This window comes from Lycorma delicatula, chromosome 8 (genome assembly GCF_047948215.1).
Source record: "Lycorma delicatula isolate Av1 chromosome 8, ASM4794821v1, whole genome shotgun sequence".
In the NCBI taxonomy this organism is placed as follows: domain Eukaryota; kingdom Metazoa; phylum Arthropoda; class Insecta; order Hemiptera; family Fulgoridae; genus Lycorma; species Lycorma delicatula.
The window spans coordinates 110,472,637-110,499,384 of NC_134462.1; the positions used below are offsets into that span (position 1 = coordinate 110,472,637).

At 32.0% G+C, this 26,748-nt stretch overlaps 1 protein-coding gene and 1 long non-coding RNA gene across 2 annotated transcripts in view; one reads left to right on the top strand and one right to left on the bottom strand.

Annotated features, from left to right (window-relative positions):
- Positions 1-3,864: 3,864 nt before the first annotated feature.
- On the top strand, positions 3,865-13,880 carry LOC142328972 (uncharacterized). Its single transcript, XR_012757393.1, has 4 exons — positions 3,865-3,949; positions 5,563-5,737; positions 11,991-12,128; positions 13,743-13,880. It is a non-coding gene; the product is annotated as an uncharacterized LOC142328972 (long non-coding RNA).
- The window catches only part of wus (TM2 and DnaJ domain-containing protein wurst), a 34,410-nt gene continuing 11,587 nt past the window's right edge, over positions 3,926-26,748 (bottom strand). The window contains exons 4-6 of the mRNA XM_075373194.1: positions 22,049-22,316; positions 14,457-14,681; positions 3,926-5,185 (exon numbers count right to left, since the gene is read on the bottom strand). Of these exons, the coding sequence (XP_075229309.1) occupies positions 14,478-14,681; positions 22,049-22,316 (472 nt within the window). The 3' untranslated portion in view covers positions 3,926-5,185; positions 14,457-14,477. The remainder of the gene's footprint in view (positions 5,186-14,456; positions 14,682-22,048; positions 22,317-26,748) is intronic.

Sequence of the window (26,748 nt, forward strand, 5' to 3'; positions counted from 1 at the left end):
AAAATTAAATATACCTGGAAATGTTAAACAATATGCGATATCAAATGTAAACATTTCTTTTTCCCATGGCTAACCATGAATTGCAATTTAAAAAAAAAAAAATACTTCAAGTCATCTTCATTTAAACAACAGTCTCAACTAAACGTGTCATTTTTTTCATAATTTAAAGGCAAGAAATAATTTAATTTTTAATTAAATGAAGGCTTGGTTTGGCAAATAAACCCCAATCTCTAACATCATTAAGCTTTTGAATCCTTCAAAAATTGTTTTGGTTAAAAAGAAAGTTTGAGTGTCACAAAATTTATTTATCTCTTTTCTCAGTAAAGAGAATTCGTTGAATTCTCCAGAGGACAACAAGGCTCAAACTTTTAGTATTTTATTGTTTTTACAGTCTTCACAAAATATATCATGTTGAAAATAGGATTTAATACCCCTATACCCCTTGGAGGACAAGAAAGAAAGACCTTTTTAAAATCTTAAATACTTTTTTTTAAAGATAGATTTCAAAATTGCAATTTTATATTTTTATTAATTGAGGGAGTACTACAAGTTCTGTAGTTTAGGGGAGCTGGGAGTTACAGTTAGAATACAGTTAACAAAAACTAATTTGATTTTTCAAAAAAAAAAAGTAAGGATTAAAAGAGAGAACTGTTTGGAAGCAAAAAAGTATGAATCTATTGTACATGATTTTTCATTTTAAAATAGAACAAATTTAAAAAAAAGAAAAGCTTAAATATTGTGATACTTTAATTTTTGTTAATTTGGAAGTAGATGCCTGCAGGGAGGAGGGGTGACAAAGTGCCTGAGCTTGTTCTTCTGCTGTAAAACATTTTTACTTTTTCTAAGGTAGAATGCATCATGCAAAAGAAAAATTGAATTATTAATAATTCAATTTTTTTTACAGAAGTAAATCATGGGGAAAATTTTCAACAGAGATGGTAGTGCGCTTCCAGTCCTATAGAATCAATTTCAAAACTTGATAAATATAAGACAAATAGTTTCCTCACATTTATATTTTATTTTTTATGTATTGCTGTTGCTATTTTCAAAAGGTACACCACAGAAGAAATTGGGAAATATGTATAGGGTATGTAATTACTACATAACCTAAGGCAATCAGGAAGAAATAAGCTTTAAAGCTTTGGTAATAAGAAATAAAAAAGCAAATTGGTTTTTTTTAATGAAAAATAAGTTTTATTTACAAATAAATAATTTGGTATAAAAACTATATTAATAAAATATTTGTTTTTGTAAATAACAGATAACTGAAATAATCAAAATTACCTACAAAAATGTTACATGTTACGACAATATTTATAAACTTAGAGATTTTTAGAGAAAAAATAAAATTGTAACGTTTAATTTAATTTGGTAAATAACAAATTTAATATACACTAAACAAAAAATATAAAATGCATGAAAAAACGAATGCAAATGCGTAATTTATAATAAAATCAGTGAAATTACAATAAGAAAAAGCAATAACATATACTTTTCATGCTTTCAATTACATATTTATTTTGATGATTTAAGTCTATTATTTTAACTTCAGAGTTAAATCATTAAATATTTTACATGCATGCTTAGTACACAAAAAATGTTTACTACGTTTCTTATATGTAATTTTTAATGATTTCACACTCAGAATGGAGCAATAGTAGTGGGTGTTTCAAAGAGGATGCAACTCTACAATTAAGAATGTAGAAGTAATGCATAGGTAAATTTTATTTCTCCTATATGTCAGTTGGCAACACTGAACTCAATAGCAGCTTGTAACAGTTAAAATGTTCTTATGCATTAATGCTATACCAGTATAAATTCGTCTCTATTGCGTTACCTGTCATTTTCCAAGAACGAATGTGTGTTTATTATTGAGACTTAGTGCACATACAAATCTTATGAATGAGTGAAAGACGAGTTTCAGATAAAATTTCCCAATTCTTCACTTCCTAACAAGCAGACAATATCGTGTTTGATTAATAAATTTTGTGAGACTGAGAATGTGTACGATCAAAAAAGCACAGGTTGACCGTCACTGTTAACAGTACAAGTTCTGGAGGATTGAAAGAACATTTGACTCACTCAGAAAATTATCTTCACAAACTGGGCTTTCACTATCTACAGCTAGACCACGGAAAAAGTTTGCAGTATTATTGTCAGTTTTGTTCTCTTGTCGATGACAACGGTGTTGAAATTTAGGATCATATTTATTTCAGAGGCAATGCACGGTTTCACTTGGATGGCAACATTAACAGCCAAAATGCTGAACACAGAGTGCTGAATATCCTCACACATTTCACGAATGACCATTATATGCATGTAAAATTGGTGTTTGGTGTGCAATCTCCTGGCATCATGTAATAGGGCCTTTACTTGTTAAAAAATCTGTAGATGGTGTGGTTTATTGCAACTTAATCGAACAGTTCAGTGCCACGTTAGATTTACATTAACAATATTGGTTCTAGCAGGATAATGCAACATGTCATACTGCTAATGAATTGGTGGATATGTTACAAGAATTTTTTGACCATAGTTGGATATCAAAAGGATTGTGAACTCAAAGATCCCCAGATCTTACACCAGCAGACTTTACTTTGGGATATTTAAAAAGTGCACTTTTTAAAAATAATTCACTTACACTTGATGAATTGAAGGCTAACACTGAAAGTGAAAGTGAGATTTCAAACATTACTGAGCAAATTTTATGAAAAGTGGCTGAAAATGTTATGAAACATGTACGAACCTGCATTGGGATCACGGGAAATCATTTTGAACATCAATTGTAAAGTTATTAAAGGTAATTTGAATAATATATAATATAATTTATAATATATATAATAATTTGTATAAGTATTTTATTAACAATAATATTTTTGTAATAAATTCACGTCATCAAACAAACGAGTTGTGTCCTTTTTGAAACACCAACTACTTTGAAAATGCTATGAATTGGAATGTCCCTTTTTTTAATTACACTTATAAAATTGACATAAGAAAATTTAAATGTGGGTATTAAAACTGTACTAATTTATTATATGGTCTAAGTGAGGTATTTATAAATAAACTTTTCTTTGTATGTAAGAGATCAGAAAAGGTACAGATTAAAAAAAAATTACACTTTGTAAGTGTATATTTAAATAGTACAAAACTACTAATTTTTATTACAAACTAAAGCAAATTTACTTCAAAGTTATTTTTTAACTTTTATCATAATGCTTTCAATTGTTATTTCAGTCATCTTTTGCAACATTGACAGTATAGGTTTTTCATGATTTTTATTTTTGTTGAATTGGAAAGGCATGTATTTAGGATGTAGTCAAATCATTTACAAAGATTTGAAGTGTTTATTAATTTATTAAACAAAACAATAGAGAGTTACTGTTTTTATAATAATGTTTAAATTAATAAACTTAATTCCAATCTAATACTCTTTTTATCCAAATTCAAGTGTGTTTCCTTCTAACCCCAAAGAAAGAACAGAAATAACATAGCTGGTATGCAATAAAGAAATAGGAGCAGCAATCAGTATACCGACTATAGATGAAATAATGTCTGATAGTACTGTCATAAATTTTTAAAATTCAATTTAATTAAAAACTAGTATCTACAACACCATAATCAAAATCATTTTAATTCCTATGGTTAGATTAATTACTAACAAAGTACAGTGTACAGAAAGAAATTGAAAAAAAAATTGCTTAATCAAGATTAAAAAAAATATCTATTTGTAAATCTCACAATTTTAATTAAAATAAAATATTCCTCGTAAATAAAAGAATTAAAATAAAGCATCTTATTTATTTCAGATGCTTTACACGTATCATAATTATGAGAAAGACAGTAATAGAGAGAATAAAGCAACAGATTACATTAGCATAACACATACTGTTGTACTCAGAACGGGATGATTTATACATTGGTGAAAACAGTCATATTAATAAAATTTCTAGTGAGTAATATTTGTAATACTAATATCAAAATTCATAATTTGTTAAACTTAATATTTATACATGTGTAGGTTAGCGTTTATTCATTAGTAATTTTTAATTATAAAATCACAAAATATATTTAAATTAAATATATTTATATTTTTAAAAATATTTTCAAAAAGATCAACAGAAAAAACAAAAAAATGTAGATGAGTTGGACCGGTAAAATACAAAAAAGAAGACATCTCCAGAAGGACTGAACAATCATAACTACAAATTCTGTGTGACGTATATAAATAATTAGATATAGTTAAATACATTTATATTAGTAGTAATGTTAATTTCTTTTTACAAATATAAAATTAAATTTATTTTTCATGATAAAAATAACAGAAATCTACAAACAAGTAGTACACCATAATAGTTAAAAAAAGAACTTCATATCTTCAAAAGACTTAACAGAAAGAGAAAATGAATTCTGAAATTTAATTATTTGAAAAAAGTATATACTGGACATTAAATTTTGTAAAATGACAACACATAAAATGAAACATTTTAATGATCATGATATGAATCCATATTATTTCCACATGATATTCAAAATGATAAGTTTCTCATTCCAACCCTCATAGACTTAACCTTGACTTTAAAAGTCTAAACAAAAAATAAATCATTAACAAAGTAACAGAAATGCAATACCTCTTACAATAAGGTAAATTTAAGAAGTAAAAACAATGATTTAGGGTACACAAAAAAAAAACACTGAAACCCAAAATGACAAGTTCACAGTAACAAATTGAGGATCTGATATGAGTGTTCTGAAGAATAGGAAAGTACCCTATCTGATAAAACACTTATAAAATTATTTTATTAAAAAAAAAAGTTTTTTTTTGTACTTGATATTTTAGTAGATTTAACAAATTACATTAAGGTATATTAAGAGATTTAAATAATAAAAAACATCAGTTTACATTTCTTTAATTATTTTTACTTCGATAACTTACAAGTCTGATTTTTAAGTTTCATCTTAATAATTAAAAAATAATATATTTTTGAGATACATTGTCAGGTAGTAATTGTTTTGTTTTAAGTAGAAAAAAGAAGTATGTTAATACTCGCTCAATTTGGTAGACATTTTCAAGGTGAGAATGATTTTAAATACCAAACAATTCTGCTCAAGAATCATTCACTTTTTAGTAATTTTGTATTTACGAAAAAAAATGTTGTCCTCAAATTTATTTTTTAAATCATCATACCTTTATTTTAAAAGATGCATAATGTTACCAACGATAATATTTCAATATAAATTACCTTTTTTTTAGTTAAAGTTTAAAATTTCAGAGAAATTTTTTACATAAATGAAAAAATAATAAAATAAATCTTATATATGTAAAAAATATAATAAAATGGATCAAAATACATTTTTTTTTTTACTTTTACCATAAATTGTATACTAATCAAAATTTTAGAAATTAAAATATAAATAAAAATTGTAAAAATATATTATTTAAAGTGAATTAGGTACAACTTATTAAAATTGTTATTTACAAATAAAATATAATTTCTTCATTAATATTGTAAGCCTTTATTGTAAATTTGATGAGCTCTAAAAATTTTCTTTCTTTGATTTCAGTGTACAGATGAATAGAAAGACATGAACAAATGGTTTATTCATTTTGAGACTTGAGAAAATACTAAAATAACTTTTACTACAGTCTTTGTGGTTCTCTATAGTAATTACACTGTCAACAATTATTTATGTAACCTTATGTAAAATTATAAAAAAACTAGGCTTGTCCATAGGCTAAGTAAGTGCATAAAATGAAAACTTTTATAAATAGATATTCAGTCAGTTTCCGTGTAACCATTTGGCTACTTGGTTCCTTAGCTAAGTTTAACATGTTAGAATAATTGAAAAAAAACATATTGAACGAGACATTTTTTAAAAATTTTCCTAACCATCATATTTAGCTCTCAATATATGTACTTTTTAAAACCTACAGTTTTTAACATACATAAAGAACAGATTTCATACAACGGTCATTGTTCAATTATACATACAAACTGTAAAAGCAAAATTGTAATTTAACAACAGTAATGTTCATTAAGGAAGTGTTATTAATAACAACGGTTTTGAGGGGAGCGGGGAGGCCGTTGCGGGGTTGTAGACCTCGCAAATGTTCGTCTGGTGACTCTGAGTCTGAGAGGCAGTGGTTTGCCTTCTAGGAAGGGTCACCGCTCAAGCCTGTTGAAGGTGGTATCGGAGGATACCAGCCGGAAGACGTGTTGTAAGCGGAAGGAAGATAGGGTTACTCAGTTGGAAACCCGCCGGATTGCTGTAGCAGAGTACGCTGGTTCAGACTCTTCTTCGGGGTATGACAGTCCCGATCTCACGAACGAAAAGAGTGTTTTGTGGTGGGAGGCAAATCTAGCCTTAAGCGACAGAAATCGCAGTCTCTGTCGGCAACGTCCTCGCCTGCCATCAAGCGGAGATCGTGTCCGGATGATGGTAGTTCTATGACTTTGACTGCTGAGCCCGGTGGTGATTCTAGTCCTGATCTCCAGAACTGTGGGACCCAGGAGGTGTGCCTGGAGCTGCTAACCACAGGATTTGCAACTGTCCTGGAAGATTTATGTTCCCGAGCTGAGCTGTTGGATTCTCTCGTCAAACCGTGTTCTGAAGTTAAGCAGGATGTTAAGTCGACGTCTGCGGCCCTGGTTGGCTTGGTGCAGCAAGTTAGGCTGATTATTTCAACTGGTTGGCTGAATGAACTACCTCGAAAGACCGAAGCGTCCGCGCAGGCAGAGGGGTCTGAGAATCAGAGGTTATGTAGCGGTTGTAGAGCGAGAATAAGGCCAGGGTATGATAAGGCCACCCAGACGCTCAAAAGAATAGGATCTGACGATACCATCAGGAAACTGGAGGAGGGCGTTGATGACGACGAGGTTCCTCTACTTGTTGCCCAACACTGGGGCGAGGAAGTTTTCAAGATGGTAAAAATGGCTGATACATCATTCACAGACAAGGAAGGACGAGACGTTCTATTAATACATGATTTGCGACCAATTTCAGCTAAGCGAACAAGTAGGGCTTATCGGATGGCGCCAAGTGTCAGAAGATTGGAGGACAAGTCGGAAATTAAGAGTGGACTATTATTGGTTGACAGTCGAGGGGCCAAGGATGTATTCGGTGATGAGGAAATAGGTACTATCTGTACGATAGTAGTGAACTCAGAGGATGTAGATGGGATGATAGCCGACTGCTTCAGGAGCATCAGGAAACTAAGAGATATGGGAGTGGAAGCTCCTTTTGTGTCCCTGACTGGTAGAACTGGAGCCGTCTTGAAACGTTTGCTGGAGTGCGATGGTAGACAGGCTGGTAAGGAGCGGAAGTTATACATCGATGAGTCTACTGGAGAGCGGAAGGCTACTCGACAGGGTGAGCCGTCACGTACGATGTCGATCACAGCTGAGGGACGGACCTTCGCTGAACTGTTCAAATGTGTAAAGGAAGGTTGCGGTCAGAGAGGTCGGTCGACGAGCTCGTCCTGCATACTATTATATAAAAGATTTAGAGCATGACGCGACAGCTGCTGAGGTGGTCAAGTCGGTGGTGGCATATGCTGGCTGCATGGAGGCGGATTTGAGAGTTACATCCTTGCGGCCGGCTTACGGAGGATTGCAGAATGCCACGATAATGGTGCCTGGATTTGTAGCGCATAGGTTATCCAATGTTCAGAGGATACAGATAGGCTGGATTAATTGCAAAGTGTGCCGGAGGGAGGAAACATTAAGGTGTTTCAGGTGTGGAGAGAATGGCCATATGGCTGCGAAGTGCGGAGGACCAGACTATGTTTTGGATGTAATGAAGAGGGCCATAAGAGTGATGGGTGTCGGCAGCGGCCAGTTAATACAGAGGTCAAATGGAAACCACGTGTCGGAGGGGGAGCTGAGGGCTGCAGTGGTGGGAAATCCGCATGTTAATGCGAGTTTTTCAATTTAATGCGAACAGGAGTAGCAGGGCTATGGATGCCTGCTGGGAAATAGCTGTCCACCGGGGTTGTGAGATTATATTACTGAGTGAGCCGGATCGAAGAACAATCGTCGATGACAGATGGGTGGTGTCGGCTGATTCCGGTATGGCTACAGCCATACCGGAACAGCAGCAGTAATAAAGGCGCAGGACCCGGCTATGTATGGGTGGAACTGGCAAGGGTGGTGATGTTTAGTGTATATTTGTCGCCTAACTCTGACTTTTTAGTTTATGCGAGAATGGTTGATGATTTGGTGGAGGAAATTACCAGATGGAGGTCGAAAATCGTCGTGGTGGGCGGAGATTTTAATGTTAAGGTTCGGAGTTGGGGATCAGCCATCGATGATCGAAGAGGCAGACTTCTTGAGGACGCTATGGCTTCAGTGCGACAATCGAAGAGGCGAAATGATGTTCGAGAGAGGAGGAGTGGGGACTTCTGTCCCAGATCTGACATTTGTGAACATGAGAGGCTTGCAGAGGTTGTTGGGATAGGAAGTGTTGGGGGAGGAGACCATCAGTGACCGCAGGCTAATAACTTTTGAAATTGGCGATATTATCCAGGAAGAACGGGCGGGCACCAGGAGCGTGAGGTTTCATACAGGCAGTGTCGCCCAGTTCAGGGCGGCTATTGATTTTGAACTTGGTTGTAGCGAAGACACAGATTTGAATGAGCTGACAGACACAGTTTACAGGGTGGGAGTGGAAACGGGTGTAATTAAGGAAGTGACTGCAGGGCGTGCAGGGGTATATTGGTGAACTCCCGAACTCGCCGAATTGAGAAGAAGATGTGTGGTGAGTAGGCGCTGCCTCAAGCGAATGCAGAGGCGGGGTGAGAACATTGAAGAGGAGCTCGGAAAGTTACGGCTTGCTAGACGGGACTTTCGTGGAGCAATTGCTGCGTCCAAAAAATGCAAGTGGCAGCAATCGTGTGATGCTGTGGAAATTGATCTGTGGGGTGATGCCTATCGTATCATCACAAAAAAGTTTGGAAGACGGCTGCCACTCCTCACCGACGATGAGCTGAGGAAAGGCGTTGATGAACTGTTTCCGAAAGGAGTAGGTTTTCAACGGGAAGAAATTGTGGTGGAATCAATGGTTCCATTCTCGCTGCAAGACCTGAGTGAGGCGACTAAGTTGATTAAAGGCGGCAAGAGTCCTGGGCCGGATGGAATCCCCCCGGAGGTCGTAAAAATTGTGGCTGAGACGGTGCCTGGTGTGGTATTGCGTGCAATGAATATGATATTGGAGATGGAATGGATACCTGAACGGTGGAGAGGTGCAAGGTTAGTGATGCTAAGAAAGACTGCTGGTCCTACGGGGCACAGGTTTCGTTTCAACCACTTTGTTTATTGAATTGCTTTGCGAAGTTGTTAGAAAGACTTATTCTTCGAAGACTCAACGACGGCGTAGAGGTGGCGGGGGGACTTCATGAGGACCAATTTGGTTTCCGGCCTGGACGCTCAGCGATTGATGCAATCGGTCGCGTGATGAATGTTATTCGATCAGCTTCAGAGGGTACACGGAGGTCGAGAGAGATAGGAGCGGTCATGCTGTTAGATATACGCAATGCGTTTAATGAGCTGCCATGGGAAGTTATATTTCGTGAACTAGAAGTAAGACGAATTCCGGCATACCTGCAAAGTGTTGCACGAATATTTCAAGGACAGATTCGTGGTGGGCAGGTCGGAAGGTGGTGAAACAAAATTTCCGGTGGAGGGGGGTCTCCCTCAGGGTTCGGTGTTGGGTATGTTCTAAGGCAGCGCTATCCGGGGGGCGTCACCCCGGTGGCGTTTGCTGATGATTTGGCGCTTGTAATTGTGCGCAAAACGGAAGAACTGATGGTGGCCGGTGAAGAAGCGGCTGATGTGGTTAAGAGGTGGCTAATAGCTCATGGTCTACGGCTCGCTGAAGACAAAGTGAAAGTGGTTGTTATGGCTGGAAGACGCAGCCTGCATTCATTGCGTTTTAGAGTGGGACACACGATAGTCCATCCTAGTCCAGCCGCGAAGTATTTAGGTGTGTGGCTGGACAAGAACCGATCCTTTACTGTACATGTTGAGGAGGCGGCGAGAAAGGGCGAAAATGTGGTGAAGGCGCTGAGCAAGAAACATGATGAGAAATAAGGGCGGTCCTCAGACTGGTAAGAGGAAACTGTTGGCCAGTGTGTACTCTTCTGTGGTGTTATATGGAGTTCCTGTATGGCTGGGAGCGTTGTTGAGGGCAAGGAACATGAGGGGTTTGGTTATGCAACAACGTAGGCTGAACATACGTGTCATCGCAGGGTATCGAACGATCAGCGCCGAGGCGGCTTCGGTTATAGCTGGAGTACCGCCCATAGACTTACAAGCGCAAATGAGAGCTGCAATAGTGAATGGAGGGGACAGAAAGGAGGCAATTGACGGTCTCTACATGGCTTGGTGTGACAGATGGCGAGATTCAGACAAAGGAAGGTGGACCTATGGGCTCATAAGAGACGTCGTCTCGACTACGATCGCATCAATGATACGAGAGAAGGCCAATGAAGAAAGGCGACGGCGAATTTATGGAGGCTTGGAGTTCAATGATGGGTGATCAAAGCTTCTGGGGGTGGGCGGCGGGGGCTCCTCGGAGTCATCGCTCGTCGATCGCCCCCTGGGGACTCCTTCCGGTCACACGGATTCGGATAGTGGAGTGCCTGGGTGATCATGCAGGGGCTGTCCATACTATATGGCTTAGATCCGGCCCCTGCATGGTAGAAGAGGAGGTTTTTTAGCGGGTGAGAGCTCCGCACTGCCGTCAGTACGGGGCTGATGGCAGCTGGCAGAGATTTTTCCTCCGCTACGGAAAGAAGAAAAAAAAAATAATAATAACGACAACACATTCAATAATGTTTGTTGTGCGTTTGTAGTGGTAGTTACCTATCTGTACGTTAATGACAATAATTAAAAGATTAACTTATAATCCAAAATTTCCATCAAAATTAAAGTTTATTTATACACCAGAATTTATGGTACAAACATTACACAGCTTCCATTACTATAATTTTACATTTTAAATAATATTTTGAAACTCCTCTAAATATTCATAAAATTATGATATAAAAGGTAAAAATAAATGGATAAAAAAGGTTTTTTAATCCTTGTTTAAAACATTTTTTCTTCAAAATAAAACAGCTCTAAAATATTTTTTCCTTAATTAACACAGAAATTTAATAAAGCAATCCAGGATAATTAAAAAATTGTTAAACAGTGTATGATGAAACATCATAACACTTTAACATTATAATATATTTCCATTATAAGTAGTGTAAAGTATCTCGGTTTTTAATAGGTTTTTATATTCCTTTATAAATAATTTTCAAAATTACTCTATTATGAAAAGAAAACAAAATTTCATAATGTAATATTGAATTGCACTCAATGTTACACAGTTTTTACGACGTAAAAGCAAAAATATTTAACAAGAATTTTTCTAAATAGAAATAATCTATTATCTTAGTTACATCACTTTTATTAACTCTGGTGTGTAGGATAATCTCTGGTACTGACTCATAATTATTACAAATCAATGACACACCAGATTATACATAAGAATAAAAAATTATGAAAGAATAAAAATTTAGAAATATGGTAAATGAGTGAATTATTGTACTTAGTTATTTAAAATAATGAATAATGATAATATAAAAATAATAACTGAAAAAATTAAAAACATTACAATGTAAATTAGTTACTGTAATGTTAATAAAATGTAAACTTATTCATAAACAACTGAGTTAAGTAGGTTTTAGACACGTAGCAATTCATTGTACAAAAATAACATAATATAACTTTAAAAAAAAGAAAAGAAAATAAGAACCTCGAAGTGAAAAAATATACTGTTTTTTTCTTTACTTATTATTTAAGCTTTAACAATTAGCTTAAAACTACAGTATTATTTAACAAAGAAAGATCAGTTTTCAGACATTAAAAGAAAAAAATGCTGTTCTTTGTTTTTTAAGGTCACTGTTATCAAATAACTAGTTTTAATGTAATATTTTTTTCATACAGTAAACTATTAACTCTATGATTGTTTGAGTAATAGTGATCAACTTGATGCAAGATCATCAGTCCTGATGTTAATGAACTTCATTTTAATCTTCCTCTTCTCTGTCATAATTAATGATAAGAAAAGAAACAAAAAGAAAGGTAACAAAAAATTTTAAGATGCGTAAATTTTTTTAGGTTAATCAGTTATAAATATGATAATTGTGAGAAAAGAAGTGAAAAGAGTATATAAATAAAACGAAACTTAGATGAAAAATTTGTAGTAAAACTGAGCGGATTAAACAGTTACGTTAACTCTTCAGTGCAATATTCTTCAAATATATACTAGTCCAGAAAATAGGGGTTTTTTTTTGCTAAAAAATTAGTATAGTTTAGGAAAGTACATGGGGTTGTAGATTAGTTTAAGTAAGTATAACTTGTTTATATGCAAGTGGACAAAATTTTCGCTAACTGGACAAAATGGCAACCGTTCAAAGGTGGTGAAAATTGTTTTTTTAATTTTGTAGGCCAAAGTAAACTTCCTAGGCGAAAAAGTTCTGAATATAAGTTGTGGGTGTTTGCAGTACCTATAAGTTATGCTCTTAAACGTTGAATTTTGTTAATTAGTTAATTAGCAAAAAAGCTGAAAAACCATTAAAAATGACAGTTTCTTGCTACGCCAATAATTATTGCAAAAATAACTTTTTTACTATTATTATTATAGTTGTAAATGTTAACGCTCGGAATTCCAAATTCAATATGTGGTTACACAAAAAAATTGGTTTAATCGTTGCCGAGATACTGTAATTTATTTATAAAGAGATTCATCAGGCAACTGTAATTATTTTGGCTTTTAAGAATTTTTTTGTGTTCATTTCAAGTTAAACAGTTCTTCAAGACTTGTTCTTTTAAATGATGAAAAGTAGACCAAAATTAATGTAAAACTTATGTAAACTTCTTAAAAAAAATTAGTGAAAAATAGTGTGCTTGCACCATAGTCATGGAGGGGGAAGTGGTTCGTGGCAGTTGCTTATGAATAAAGCTGAATTTGTTACTTCAAATTGGCGGAGTGCAAAAAAATCACTCTATCCTCAAATGCCTTCAACTTTTATTCATAAATTTTTCCCCTAGAAAGTTTACCTTGGCCTACAAAATTGAAAAACTGATTTTCACTACCTTTGAATGGGCAGCATTTTGCCCAGTCGCATATAAACAAGCTATACTTACCCTAATCTCAACCTACGTACTTCCCTAAACTCTACTAATTTTCTTCAAAAATTGACCTTTTTTCCCCCATTCACTGGACTATATGCAGAGATGGAAAACTCTCACCATGGTTACTACATGACAACATCCTGGTAGATGGTGTGATCTTTATACAAACTTTTATGAACTATTCTTTATAAGGAGTAATTTAACTGGTATTTATTATATTTTCAAAGCAGCCATAGTTTATAGTGCAGATTCAGACTTGTTTGTAATTTTTATTTAATTTTTCAATTTTATTGATGTTGCTTTATTATTTTTTTCAATTCTAGGTTATTAAAATGAAAACTTATTGTGGTACGTGTTAAAAGTAAATTATATGAGTAAATATTTTCCATATGAGTAATATTATAAATAAATGTACCAAAATTCTATGCACTGTGCGTATTTTATGGTACGGAATGAAGCAATAAGATTGATTGCTTGTTGTCTAATAACATTGTTTTTTTTATTTTCAATCTTCATAAAAAAATTGATCACTGTAGTTTGTGTTTTAATTTTTGATTTTAGGTAAATGCCTGTTTTGTTTTATTATAAAAAACAAAAATGGCTTATCGGGAAAGTCAAGAAATGGTAATTTACAGAGACAATATTGTACAATCATCATCTACATCAAAATGACACTATGATGAATTTTAGAAATTCCTAATGATGGAGCATCACTTTCCAAAGCTCCTCTGCCTCCTGTCTATCAGGATGTACCACAAAAAAATATACACAATGGTGTTTTCAGAAACACTTTGTTTCAATGACCTTGTTTTATTCAGAAATGTAACTGCTTTAAAAGAATTTTGAATATTATTTATAAGAAATGTTTCTATATATGAAATTATATATGCTAAATAACTAATAAAAAAAAAACTAAATATAAAAGATAAAATTATGTAGAAAAAATGGATTTGAAGTAAGGCTCAAATACTTTTATTTTTTAATGATACTTCATGAAGTGTTAGAAAATCACCAGATTGTAAGAAATGAAGTTAACCATCACTACCAGGATCCATTATTTTGATCTATTTTTATCTTTTATATTTAGTTTTTTTGATATTACAACTTATTTAAGGTACATAATTTCATATAGAAACATTTTTTTTCTGAACCATATTGAAGATTCTTTTAGAACAATTTTCTGAATAACATTGGGTCATAAGCGTACTAAATTATTTTAAATAAATAATTAAATTACTATAAAATGAGTAAATAAACAACAGATTAATAAATTACCAGAATATTAATAAGTAATACTTATGAAGTAAATTTTTTATTTTTTCTCCTCCTTTTTGAACGGCTACTCGATAACAATTCACATGCTTGCTGGATTTCATAAAAGCGTTCTTTGGCATATGTCTTCTCTTCATCTTTAACTTTATCAGGATGCCATCTCAATGATAACATTCGACAACGGGAATTAATTTCTGTCTGATTAGCTCTTGATGATAATTCTAATACCTAAAAAAAAAATTATAAATAATTCATAAATATAAATGAATCTCTACATTAATACAGCTTTAGCTGCTTCTTTTGCATTAAAGCAGCAATTCTCAACTTTCAGTATTTGTGACCCAATTTTCAATCATAATTTTCATCACGCCCTCTCTCATACAACAATAATGTATTTTGATACTAAAGCTACACTACGACCTTAATTACAAACTTACAAATTACCAAGAATAAGTAAATTTATTGATATTTGGCAACACTGATCCGCTGCATTAACAAAACTAGAATCAATGCTTCTCTATTGCTTTCTGTCTTACATCCACCATATTGGACATTCTTGCGGCTTCACGAGAAGTTCCAATTTGTCTCAAAAATTCTGGAATGTCTGTGCAAATGTGTATAAATGCTGCACCTCGTTCAATTCCAGCCAGTCTCAGTTGGAGTCTATCCTTCTATTGTGGATGTGTACATTTTAATTTGTGCTTTAACTGCAATTTACAGTATTAAATATTCAAGGAAGTAGATTTATACAGAATCACGAATACATTTTTAAGTGGAAGTAAGCGACCATTAGACAATAGTGAAGCATCAACAAGTGCACAGACAAGCATGGTTATAAAAATAAATTCATGAAAATATTTTCAAGAATACTTAAATTTTGGGTTTACCAGTACTGAAGTAAATGAAGAACAACAGACCCCTGTGTATCATTTGCTCAAAAACTTTGGCAACAGACAACATGAAACCTAATAAACCTAAACAACATTTGGAAACGCTTCATAATGAGCACATTAACAAACTCCTATAATTCTTCAAATTAAAATTAGAATCATATGAAAACCAAAGTTTTTTAAAAAAAAAACTTTGTGAATGAAAATGCTTTACTTGCCTCTACAAAGTTTCATATAAAATAGCCAGATGTAAAAATCCTATCTCCACTGGCAAAGAGCTTATTTTGCCAGCTGCAATTGAGATGGTAGAAACTATGTTTGGAGATAATTTTGCCAAACAATTGCAATCTATACCTCTATCATATGATGCTGTTGCCCACTGAATTGGTGATATAGCTGAAGATGTACAGCATCAGCTTTTCAGGAAGTGTGACAGATTGTTTTCATTCAATTCATTGCCTATGTACGATTTTGAGATGGTATGTCAGCAGCAGAACTACTTTTCTGCAAACCAACAGCACTTGCATTATTTGCTATCTTAAATGATTTTATAAACAAGGCAAACATAGAATGAAAAATTGAGTCGGAATATGCACCAATGGTGCTCGTTCAATATCTGGAAGATTCCAAAGTATATAAGCACTTGTGAAACAAGTCTCCACAGTGTGACTGGACACATTGCATGATCCACAAAGAAGCTCTGTCTTCCAAAGAAATCAGTCTTGGTCTAAATAATATGCTAATGACAATTGTAACTGTAGTAAATTACATAAAAATGAGACCTCTAAAATTAAAAATCTATTCTGCACTTTGTAAAGACATGGGTACAGCACATTCAGCATTACTATTTTATTGCAAGGCAAGATGATTATTACATGGGAAATTTTTGCAACGTGTTTATGAATTAAAAGATGAAATCACCATTTTTCTAGAAGACGAAAACCGACCAGAAGCTGAGAGTTTCGAGATGGTTTATTTTGATGGAACTGAGCTACTTGGTCGATACATTCAAGAAATTAAATACCTTGAATAATCAACTCCAAGGATCAAATACACATATGTTGGATATGAGTGATAAAAATAATGTTTTTGTAGAAAATTGGAGTTGTGGACCAGAAATTTAAAGCAAAAAACCTAGAAATGTTTGCAAATGTGTTAAAATTTACAAAGCTAAAGAACAAGATGTGAAAGTTGTTATTTAACCACTGAAAACCATTTAGCCATGCTGGGAAAGAAATTTAAAAAGTATTTTCTTGCTGATGACAACTTGGTTGTAAATTATGAGTGGGTTAGGGATCCATTTCAGAATATTCCTGAAGGGCTCTCAACTGCCAAAGAAGAAATTTTCATACACTTCATGGCAAGTGGAGAAATCAAAAGACAATTTAATAATAAATCACTCTGAATTTTGGGAAAAAAATGGAATAAATGCAGTGAAGTGGTAAAAATGTTTAAAGAAGACTTTTGACGAGGCTGTTGTATTGATGCTAAGGATTTATGAGTAGTACAAACGGTTTCAAACAACATAAGGGTTGGACATCCTAACACATTAACAGACTGAAAATACTGATCAAAACAAAGGATATAGGATTAGTAATCATGAAATTACTATAAGAGAAGTTGCTGAAGAGTTGGGATCTCTTATGGCGCTTGAGAAAAGATTTTCACTGGTATTTTGGGTATCAGACAAGAAGTAAAAAAATCTGTTGTAAAATTTTGGATTTTCAACAAAAAGCACCATCGCAGAACAATTGTTAGTTGATTTAGCTGATGATTTAGAATTACTCAAATATGCCATAACAGGTACATGGATATATGATTACTATATCGAAACGAAGGTGTAATTATCCAAGCCTGAACTGGTTTTGAACCCAGAGCCTTCGGGATAAAAGGCAGAAATGCTAATTATGCACTACTCAAAAGGTTGACATCTCACCATGGTGGTTTACAATTGGCAAAGGAGAAATTTGATGATATTAGAAAAATATAATGAGAGATAAAAAAAGAAAAGTTTTTTTTTTACAATTTTGTTAGTACAAAAAGAGAAAATTATTAAAAGTAAGGATGATAAAGGAACAATTTTGAAAAGACAGAAGAGTTAAATGATTTTTCTCCTTCTATGGTAGTTGATCAGTTTTCTAACCCTCTTTTCATAAAGTTTCAATACTATCTTCACATTATCATAGTCTAAGTAGCTAACTTTATTTAATACTAATGAAAAACATTATGTTTAAAAAAATTAAATTAAATAAATTTAAATTTAATAAAATTAAATAAAGAACACTGTAAAAGACCTTTTTTCATTAAAACAGTAAAACTAACTATTCAATATTAAAAAAATGTAACAATTCAGTTAAAGCACACATTAAAATCTTGGCAAGTGAATTTTAATAGCAGATTTAACAATAGAGGTATACTCCACATAGAATAAGGTAGCACTGTTATTAAATTATAATAATTACATAATTTAGAATTATGTACAATAATATAATGGAGTTGAAAAATTATGAAAAGATTAATGGTGAATGAAATTAATGTTGGGATTGTGCAGTTGTAGTCTTTTGTTAGTTTGTGAAACTCAAGTTTATAGTATTGAAGTAAACAATTTAACTGATAGTGCAGAGTTAAGTTTAAACAAATAGTTTCATCATTCACATGTAGTCAAGATGGAAAATAAATTTTCTTTTATCTATGTTGTTTTTGTGTGTAACATTCTGTATCCAAGTATTAAAAATAACTAAATTATTGAAAGGCAACAATTTATTAATTATGATAACAAAATCACGGATAGAATCTGTGATAGATATCACAGATGTAAATAATAGTTAATATACAGAATGTGTCAAACCGGATGTTCTACTAATATACCCGATGAGCATACGTACAAAATGTTCTCCCGGGACTTTCATAACCTATTCTACTCAAGAAAATAATGGGAAAAAAACATTTAAACAGTCTTAAAATATTTCATTTACAATTTGCCACTAGTAAAAAATTTCGTTTGGATTTCAGCTATCCCAGTGAAATGAGGTAGTACTGAAACTTTTAAGATGTTAATTAAGGGATAGAATTAGTGATTTCATATGGTTTTTGAACTGAAATATTGAATAAAATAGATAACAGAACTGCATCTGCAGTAGTTTTTGAGAAATCTGGGACAAAGACCAATAATTGGGTTACAAACTCCTGTTTTTTTCCTGTTTGACATATAATAACTCTGTTAAATGAGTAATAAACACATAAAGCTTTTAAAGAAAAATTGTACAGAATTTAATTCTGAACAGAATTTTATAAGCTAAATTGAATAAACAATGAAAAATGAGAAAAATTCGTATTTTATTTAGAAACAGTACAATACTACATTTGTCAGAAAAATTCTTATTTAATGTAAACAAAAATGAAATTCTTTTTTTGGTGATGTGAAAAACTTGTAAACAAAATTCACTGTTAAAATCTCTGTTAAAAAAAACAAAAAAAAAAACTGGAAATTACACAATTGTAAAATAAACATTATGTAGGCAATTTTTTTTTATTACTTATAAAAAATACAATACATTATTTGAAAAATTATTACTTTAAAGTTGGCAATAAAATAGCAACAGCTGATCAACAATGTGCAATACTGCATTAGTGTTTAAATTTAAATCATTCTGTAAGGTACATTAAGTATATCAGGTACTGTGAACTGTGCTGTTGTTAGCAAAGGTTTTCTGTCAATTTTAGTTTGAAGGTAATCGGTTTGCCATGGAAGTAATGTCTTACTTATTTACAACAGAGGAATACACTGATATGGTATTCATTTTGGGTGTGTGTAATGATAATGCTACAGCTGCTGCAGTAGGGTTCAAAATATGTTTTTCAAATTGCAGATTCAAAAACAATTAGCATGACTTTTTGCAATCTTCAGAAAACAGGTTCACTACCTAGCATTAATACCAGCTATGAACAATTTAAAAAAAAACTAAACAAATTCAATACTTTACTTAATAAGAAAGTTATAGCAATAGCAGTATTTTGTTTTTTGAAAAACTCCCCCATTTCCACCCCCATGGTCTGATTTTGCCCACTAACAAACTTGACTAAGATTTTTGGTTATATATCAATTTGAAAGTGATTGGCACTAAATTATGGCAGTTATATTTAAGTGAAATATATATATATCAACTTTTGGACTGATGGTGGTTTTGGAGTCTGGGGGCATGGGAAATGCGAAGATATGTGAAAATTTTCTGGAAGTCGAATCATGGTACCCATTACAATAGGAAGCTTTCTTATGAAATCTACCTAAAACCAGTATAATTATTCACAATAAATAATGCATTTTTATAAGATAAGCTAAGCTTTCAAAATGTTTACAAAAACAAATGAAACATGAAAATTACAGATTCCAACAGAACTGAAAGTTCATTTTGATAGTAAGGACAAAATATTTTTTAATAAAATAATAACCTGTAATAAGACCTAGATATGGATACACAATTATGGACCAGAATTAGGGAAACAGAGTAAATAATGGAACACACACAGATCTGCAGTAACAAATGTACTTTTCATCAAAATGTTTACTGTGCTTTGATAAATGAATGTCTTACTCTTTGTCGTTATTTAGAAGTGTCAACAGTCAAAACTTTAATAGTGTCATTTATTCATCAGAGTAGCTGAAAATAATTTCAATTCTATTTGCACTAAATGATGTGGATTGTTGAATAAAGGAATAATTCTTTCAGCATGAAAAATGTTTTCCTTCATATCACCAATTGGTACAAGACGTGATCGCTGAATTATCATTCTTTTTCTGTTTAGCCTCCGGAACCACCGTAAGGTATTACTTCAGAGGATGAATGAAGATGATATGTATGAGTGTAAGTAAAGTGTAGTCTTGTACAGTCTCAGGTCGACGATTTCTGAGATATATGATTAACTGAAACCCAATCACCAAAGAACACTGGTATCTACAATCTAGTATTCAAATTCGTATAAAAGGAACTGCCTTTACTAGGATTTGAACGTTGGAACTCGCAACTTCGAAATCAGCTCATTTCGATATATACAACTTCTTTTTTAATTATTTTAGATTTATTATGATTCCAGTTTATTAATAACATTAATAAATATAGTTCACTCTTTTGGTATTACAGTCATTACAATTTAAGATAACATAATAATAATATGTTTAATTAAGCTTTTCAATTGTAATAGCACGTTTGGTTACAAACATAATGAAAAAGAGAATACAGCGGTGTAAATATATTTCTGAGAACATTCTAAACAATTCTTTGCAGATGGAATGAGAGCTTACAGAGAAATGGGCCAAACCATAATGAATTAAGATTATAAATAAAAAAATGTAAATATTAACATTTCTAAGTGCTTAGTAATAAATTTATAAAAGTTTATTCTGTTTAATTACTAAACGATCCTTGTTTATTTGATAACTGATGATATATAAATACATACATTTTTAATTATTTTAGATTTAGTATGATTCCAATTTATTAATAACATTAATAAATACGGTTCACTCTTTTGAAATTACATTCATTACAATTTATAATAATAATAATAACTTTAATTAAGCTTTTCAGTTGTAATGGCATGTTTGGTTACAAACCGTGCTCAATCCATTACAATTTTATGGTAGATGCCATGTAACAATATATGATTTTATACACAGTGAGGCAGAACCGACTAAGTAGTTAGCAGGGAATAATGCTTGGGTGGTGGTGGGGGCAGGCAGGTGCATGTGGTCTCCCTTTGTTCCATCGGTGACCCTATTTCAGTATCCAACATGGTTTGGATTGGAGCACATTATGGCTTTACTGTGCATGCGTATTTTAAAAGCAATTGATCTGATGAGTGATCGGACACAAAGAGCTTTTCAGTAACAATTCATATTCCACGCAACAATGTTGTTCCTAATGCGAACACAGTTTGATTCTGGGTTAGGTAGTGGGAGAAAACTTCTACTTCTACTTCTACTTCTTTGAGGAGGACGGCTTGACCTTGACCATGAATTCCAAACGTTCTGTCTCAATATCGTAAAATGTTCTGCAGCCCAGAATGTTAGAAATTGAACATAATTAATTCAAAAGAAATATTTATAAAAAAAATATATGTGAAAATTAAAACAGAAATAAATAAAAAGTTAAGTATATTTATAAATTGTGTATAAAATTAAATATTGTGTATTTAAATTAATGTTCCATATAAAACTGGCCAGCCATTTTGTGTACTGGTATTTTTGGTACATATCTTTTCAAGTACTATTTCATCAACCTAATCTCATAGTATGTATGTGAAGCATGTTTAGTATATAATAATTATAAATAAATCAATAAAAGACAAAATTCAACAATGACATAGGTTATAGACAAATAGCAGATATACCCACATGGTAACTTGAATATTATAAAATATTTAGGAAAATGTTAGCATTAATATAATGTGACAATACTTCATGAAAAAAAAAACAAAGCAGTATTCGTAGGTTGTCATAACTATAGTGGAATATTATACCAGTGACACTAGTCACTATCAAAAGAGTTATAGCTGTTATAAAAATTTTTATAACAGCGATATAAAGTAATTAAATATAGCATAGAGAGCATGTACTGTAATAATTTTAATTAATATTGTTAGACGATATACCTACAATACTGCAGGTATTACCTTTATCAATAGAGATATAATTAAAAACATAATTACCAAAAATGCATTCTCTTCTTTATTAATTTCACTAAGATCAATAACTTGTTTCCATGCTTCAGTCCAACCATGTGTTTGTGCAAACAACCAGGTATCATATAATGATTGTTTAAATTCTGACCACCAAGGAGATCTTAACGAATCATGTATTGCTTCATACAAAGGTATTTCTTCACCATCAGAATCTTCAAATTTTGCATTAAAATACAAATAACTCATCCATAATGACAAATAAAGCAAGCAACATACTGATATAATAACAATTCTCCTGTAAAAAAAAAAAATGGAAAAATCTATAAAAGAAACAAATATTATACCAATAACACCCTGCACTCATCCAATATCCTCAGTATTCAAAATAAATTTGCAGGAGAGCAATTGGCACGTCTACTGAGCACTAGATGTATAAGTTTCTGCAAATATACTTTTTTCTTTTTTTGGTGTTAAACATAAAATGGTATAAATCTTTTTAAATCACACAACAGCACTCCCATTCCACTAATAATTTTACTAAGTAATAGAAGACTAGTCATATTGAAAATCTTTAATCAGTACTGTCACTATGAATTCCCATACTATCTCAATAATAAATCTAATTATCGTTTAAGATTTCCAAATTTAATCAAAACCATGAATTTCTTGGTACGATAATCAATAAACATTTAAATCAAACATCACATATCTCATCTCTCACTAACAAATTCAGTTCTATTTTTTTCTCTTTCTATTATTTCTTAAACTACTCAAGAAACACTTGCAAAAGATATAATTTTCATGATTATGTAAAATATATTTTGAAATAAGATATTATTACCTAGGAAGTAGGTAAATACTACATCACTTTTCAAACTCCAAAAGGATTCAAAGGAATATGTCATGGATATAATAAACTATTTATAAACAAACTGCTTTTTAGAAATCTAAATATTCTAACCCTCAGCATTTACATTTATAGACAACTGTTTTACAAATAAAACAATTATCTAACACAGATAAGGTATTGATAAACAATTTAGATCATAGTAAGAGAAACTTAGCTGAACATTTACCCCAGATGAATTTAAGCTGACCTGTGAACATAAAAAATAAGGAATAGTATCATAAAATATTACATGCCACTATCAAACAAAATTAACCTAATTATGATCAGAGAAAGGAAAAGTTATCAGAAATATAAAGCATCAAATGAGAAATATTACTGAAAATTATTTTTAGAATCAATGAAGGTTACAGTTTATAGCTTATAACAGCATTTTATAAGAAAATGCAAGCAAATAAAATAGATAAAATTATAAATGATATTAAATATTAATTAATTAACAAAAAAAAAAAAAAATTAATAAGAGATCCACTAATTGTACAAGTCAGCAATGGAAAAGGTTTTGGGAACTAATAACTGATTCTTATAGATTTTTGTGTGCTGGTCAACAAATTTCATCACGTACCACTTTTTCACTAAATCAATTTTTTTTTAATATTCTCAAAATTGATAAAATATTTTATTTATAAAACTTTGAATAAAAACTTAGGCCTATATTAATTTGTTTTGATACTTTACTATGGTTATATGAATATAAGTAGTGTTCATAATTTTGGTTTGATAGAGTAAGATGAGTGATTAATAAGATGATGTAATATGATTAATTAGTGACTTCATGAGTCATTTTTGTCAAGCTAAGGTGATGACTCACTCTTACTCTTACTCTCCTTCACTCTACTAAAATAAAAATAAATCAGTTACAATTAGAACATTATATTGAAAGGTTTTGCTAGTGTTAAATAGTTTTCTAGACCTTCTATAGTTTTTAATTTTCTTTCATTTTTGAAGTTATTTTATTTGTGCTGTCCTTGTGTTTTTATATTTCAAAATGGCTTCAAGCAGGTTGTGTTAATACACCTGTACCTTCTCTTAAATTTGATGGAGTTTGTGGTGAAGAAACAGCAAAGAAGTATTACAGACTTCATTAAAAAAGTGTACTACGCCTATTTTGGGGTAAAACTTGGTGACCAAGATAAAACGTGTTTCCCTCGTACAGTTTGTTTTACTGGTTTGGAAGAGCTACACAAATAGACATAAGGTAAGAAAAAGTGTTTTCGGTTTGGAGAACTAATAAACTGGAGAGAACTACAAAATCACAATGATGATTGCTACTTTTGTTCTTATAATGTACAAGGGTTCAATCTAAAAAATAATAAAAAAATTGTATATCCAAATTGTTATTTGGCACTACGCCCTGACCTGACAGCCCTAGCTTACCTGTACCTTCAATTCCAAAGATATACTGAACAATTTTGAAACAGTCACAGGATGATGACGGTGATAATGATGATTTTATTTCTGGTAGTTCTGAACCACAACCTTTTTCACAGCATGAACTCAATGACTTTGTCAGAGACTTAAGTTTTCCTAAAAATTCAGTAGAACTTTTAGGGTCTAAATTAAAAAAAAAACTCACTGGCCCCTGGCACTTCTTTCTCATGGTATAGAAACAGACTTCCTTACTCTGTACTTTTCTGAAGATGGAAGATTAATCTATTGTAACAATATTCCTGGTGTAATGGAGCACTTGAACATAAAGTATGATGTGAATGAATGGAGGCTGTTTAGTGACTCATCCAAAAGAAGCCTCAAAGCTATTATTCTCCATAATGGCAACGAATATTGCTTCAGTGCTGGTAGGACATTCCCTTTATCTGAAAGAATGCTATGAGAATTTAGAATTAGTTCTGTCTAAACTGAAAGGATAATATGTGATGATCTAAACGTATGTTTCTTGGACAGCAGGGAGGATTCACCAAATATCCCTGCTTTTTGTATGAATGGGAAAGCCGGGACAAGAAAGAACATTGCACCAGAAAAGAATGGCAACATGGGGTATTATTAGAACCTGGGAGCAAAAATGTAATACGGAAAAGTTTGGTTCAAGATACTGATGCTACAGCCCCCATATTCTTCAGATATGGCATTCATGACTTTTTCTTGTTCCCAGTTGTATAATTAATTAAAAAAACTACCTCTGAATTCACCAAAGTAGCAAGCTTAACGTAAACTTAACAATTTATATAATAAACGTTTCAAATTCATAGGACTTGTCTTCAGTAATAGATAAAATAATTAGATTACTTAAATTAAATTTAGAGTAACAATTGGAATAAAATAATCAATAAATTGAAAGTTCAAAAATTAAAAATAATTTCTTTCAATGTAAATAGTATGTATTCAAAAATTTATATAAAATATAAAAAAAAAATAATTTAATTACAAATATGTAAATAAAATTTTTTTATATTTAATGATATAATTTATATGAAAAATTAGTTTTCCAGTGGAGTATACAATTATTAACTGTTAAGTTAGAAATATTTATACTGCATTTTGAAAAAGGTGTAATATATTATGATGTAACCCATACAATAAATATACTTTTATATTTATGAGGGGTAAGATATGTAGATAATATATATTAATATTTAACTATAATGTAAAAAAAAAATTAATCATTTAAAAAGAAATTCATACATTAAAATTGACTGTAGAAACTGATTATAATATATCAAAATAATTTTTTGATGTAAAAATAAATATTAATAAAAGCATTGAAAATGTAACTAGTTTATTTTTTTAGAAAATATTAAGACACATTATTCTCAAACATCAAATCAGCATTAGCAATATATATATATATAAATATATATAGCTGTCACATGCTGTGCTTCATAATTGGTGAGCATGATGTTAGTTGTTAAATGTTGGGAAGGAGAGCTTGCAGTTCACCTATGCACCTACATGCATGCATTCCTCCTGCAAACCCAGCTGACCTTCCAACACACCTCTACATGCAGGTGGCTTTATATCCAGTAGCTTAGAATCTAAGAGCACTCACTCTCAGACCATCAAGAAGAAATAGAAAGAACTACCCTGGCTGGCCCTTGATGGGATTTTGCGACAGATGCTGATGAAATCCCTGTCGGTTCAGGCCTGGCTGGCCTGCTAGTGCCAGAAAGTGTAGCAATGAAGGCAAAACCGAACAAGCACTGGTCAGGGAAAACTGCCTCAACTGTACTGGTGAAGGATGACCAACATAGATCACACACTGCAAGGATCTGGGAGCCACCACTATAGCAGAGGCTGTAGTCGAGACCCAACGACCATCGAGAGGAAGCTTGATTTAATTCTAAAGGACAAGCTGCAACTCCCAGACTACAATCCATTGAGCCGAACCAACATTGCTGAAGACTGGATTCAACAGCCCTTCTCAAGGCCACCACTACAAAATCCCCAAAAAGCATTTTCATGGCTACCACAAGTTTTTAAGATGCCACATGCAATCGAAGCAATTTGGCAACGATATATATATATATATATAAATATATATACACAAGTGTTCCGGTACATACTCCTTGAACCTCAGGTACTGATTCAAGACACCAAAATGAGCAAAAACAGTCTGTATCAACAAAAGTCCTATTTTGCTTTGTTTTCTTTCTGGATGCCATTTTGTGATTTTCAACAAAAAAATAATTTTCAGGAATGAGTAAACCTACTATAATTAAATTTAGCAAATCTAAGACTAGTGTTTTATTCTATAAAATAAAAAATTTTGAAACATCACCTTCAAAAAGGCGGCCATCTTAATTTTTTAATCTTCAATATCTTTGTAATTGTTTGATTATATTTTTATTTTTACAAAATTTACTAA